This window comes from Dissoconium aciculare (assembly GCF_010015565.1).
Source record: "Dissoconium aciculare CBS 342.82 unplaced genomic scaffold K489scaffold_13, whole genome shotgun sequence".
Taxonomy (NCBI): Eukaryota; Fungi; Ascomycota; class Dothideomycetes; order Mycosphaerellales; family Dissoconiaceae; genus Dissoconium; species Dissoconium aciculare.
The window spans coordinates 857,320-860,030 of NW_022984963.1; the positions used below are offsets into that span (position 1 = coordinate 857,320).

General features: G+C 55.4%; 3 protein-coding genes across 3 annotated transcripts; 2 read left to right on the forward strand and 1 right to left on the reverse strand.

Annotated features, from left to right (window-relative positions):
• Window position 1: 1 nt before the first annotated feature.
• K489DRAFT_290920 (uncharacterized protein) lies at window positions 2–439 on the reverse strand (the record flags this gene model as incomplete). Its single annotated transcript, XM_033600184.1, has 1 exon — window positions 2–439. A coding segment is annotated over one exon (438 nt), but the record flags the coding sequence as incomplete, so codon positions are not given.
• Window positions 440–1,116: 677 nt separating this feature from the next.
• K489DRAFT_295715 (uncharacterized protein) lies at window positions 1,117–1,371 on the forward strand (the record flags this gene model as incomplete). Its single annotated transcript, XM_033600301.1, has 1 exon — window positions 1,117–1,371. A coding segment is annotated over one exon (255 nt), but the record flags the coding sequence as incomplete, so codon positions are not given.
• Window positions 1,372–1,461: 90 nt separating this feature from the next.
• K489DRAFT_390798 (DDE-domain-containing protein) lies at window positions 1,462–2,708 on the forward strand (the record flags this gene model as incomplete). The annotated part of the gene is made up of 2 exons (XM_033606633.1): window positions 1,462–2,580; window positions 2,643–2,708. The coding sequence occupies 2 exons, from the start codon at window positions 1,462–1,464 to the stop codon at window positions 2,706–2,708; spliced, it is 1,185 nt and encodes a 394-aa protein (XP_033456717.1).
• Between the last annotated feature and the right edge of the window lie 3 nt (window positions 2,709–2,711).

Here is a 2,711-nt window from a genome sequence, read left to right on the forward strand (position 1 = left end):
AGTCGTTCGAGAGAAAGATCACAACGCCCGGCGCCAGCAGCTCTTGCAGCGTCCACCCGCGCCGGAACCAGACGCTCTGCTCGAATGCAGCCATGTCGCTCACAGTGGGAACATCCTCCAAGTATGCTAGACACACCTCCGCGTTGCGATACCACTGGAACATCGAGTTGATCGCTTCCGACAGCTCGCGATCGGCGTGCTGCTTGATACAGCACGTGTCGACCCACAACCACTTCACCAGCGGCAGGTGTGTCCTCATGTATGCCACAAACCCTTGCACCTTGCGATATCCCGCTGTGTCCGTCCTCTTCGTCTCGTAGACATCCTCCCACATCGCCTCGGCGCCCGCCGTCCAGCGATGCGATGCGATCGCATAAGGCGGGGGAATCGTCCCGAAGTACTCCGTAAAACTGAACGTGTCGACGTTGAGGAGTCGCATGTTGCGCTCAGGATCGCGATGATACACATTTGAGAGAAGTCACTAAAGTAAAAGTAAAAGTCGCGAATAGACTTCTGCTCCAGTTCATCGAATGCCCACGACGCAGCGTCGCATCCCGGCTGCCCTCTAGTCGTCTGCAGCTGCATGGTGGCGCAGCCCACACGTGAGGCCTCCTAGGATCACCAGTAATTGCTCAAGCATATTTTGGCCTCAGGGACACAGGTTCGAAACGGGCAGCCAATGCACTGCGCATACCGTAACGCCAGAATAAGAAACATGGCCGGGAACATGTGTTTTGGATATAGCGAGAGTCTCGGATGAAGGAATCGACAGCCCTAAGCTCTGCGGTTGCGTGGAGCCCGGCGCTTACGCAGAGAACACCACCGCTGCCTGAACTTGGGCCAGTCCAGCGGCTCTGAGCACCACCACGTCAAGAATTCCCTGCAAGCTAATTTTAACTCATTCCCGTCGCTCATCTTGTTCACCCGTACTCGGGACCTGCATCCTTCTCCTAACATCATCGTTGCATGTCCGGCGAAATGACCGATCGAGTGACACAGGTTCTCGATGGATTTCACGCAAGCAGTGTCGTCACCTCGCTGCGACAAGCGGCAGAGAACGGCAATGTGCCCCGCACAACGCTTCAGCATCGTGCACGTGGCCGACGATCACTTCTCGAGAAGGCTCAAAGTCAGCAGTATCTACGTTCTTCCGAGGAGACCGCTTTGGTACGATTTTTACTGCAGCAGGACGCGCTCGGCCGACCGGTCCGCGTAAAGCACGTCCGCTCGATTGCTTTCAGTCTAGCATGCTCACGTGTTGTCGCGGAAAGACCGAGCAAGCCGCCGGGCAAGAACTGGTCGCAGTCGTTCTGCAAACGGCATCCCGACATCCTGAAGGCTGGCAAGAGCAGCGCGATAGACTGGAACCGCTTCGACATCTATGAGAAAGTGGTGCAATGGTTTGACGTGATCGCCGGCGTGCTACAGAACCCGGAAGTCCTACAGGAGAACGTATACAACATGGACGAGACGGGTGTAATGCTGTCAAAGCTGAATTCGGTGAGGGTTATCATGGATAGAACGAACCGGCACGGCTGTCGAGGCGCACGTGTGAAGCGGACGACCGTGACAGCAGTCGAGTGTATGAGTGCTGACGGGCGATATCTACATCCGATGATCATCTGGCCCGCGGCCGCCCACCGAGCGAACTGGGTGACTCATCCTACACCTGGATGGCATTATGCCTACTCCGACAGCGGATATACAGACTCATATCTCAGCCTGCAGTGGCTTCGTCTGGTGTTTGATCCGCAGACGAGAGACCGAGCGGGACAGCGACCGCGTGTGCTGATTTGTGACGGCTTTGGCACCCACGAAACCCTCGAGGTCCTTGAGTTCGCTCTTCAGCACCAGATCATACTTTGCCGCCTGCCTTCCCACACATCCCATAAACTGCAGCCATGTGACATCTCCATCTTCGGTCCACTCAAAGGAGCATATCGTGATCAGGTAGAACGGCTCGAGCGAGGCGGCATAGGAACGATCGGCAAAGAGCACTTCACCATGTTGTATTGTCATGCGCGTGAGATCGCGTTCACGCCCCGGAACATCCGCGCAGGATGGTCCAAGGCAGGTTTGTTCCCATTCTGTCCCGAAAGAGTGTTTCGTGATCTGCCGCACCGCGCTGCGCCTCCTGTCATAGCAGAATCGGGGAATGGGGATGCGGCTGGCCAGCAGGACGCCAATATACGAACGTGGTCAATACCAACCATTCCATCCACACCGACAATACCCATGACACCTGTAACTCCGGTAGATCTTGCAGGCATCACAGCTTTGCGCGATGTGATCCGACGCGATGTACAAGATCTGGACAGCGGTTCCCACCACCGCTTACAGAAGCATGTTCAGAAACTATCAAAAGCTGCTGAAATTTCTTTCGCCGAGTACGCACTGCTCGAGCGGCGCAACGACTTCCTGCAAAAGACCAACAGCGAAGCTCGGGTACGGCGATCAACGAGACCAAAAGTCATCGGAACAGCGAGGGTGATGAGCTACGAGGATTTGGAGAGAGCGAGAGATGAACGGGCACTTCGAGACGCGAGACCGATCTCAAAGCGCAGATCGAGTGCTAGGGCTGTGGCGCACAATGCTATTAATGAACCTTCGAATGTGGTCCAGACCAATATCAATTTGGTAAGCGTACAAGAAAGACGCACAGAACCGCTTATTCAAGGACAAGAGGAATATCGAGTGCCAACCGCTAGAAT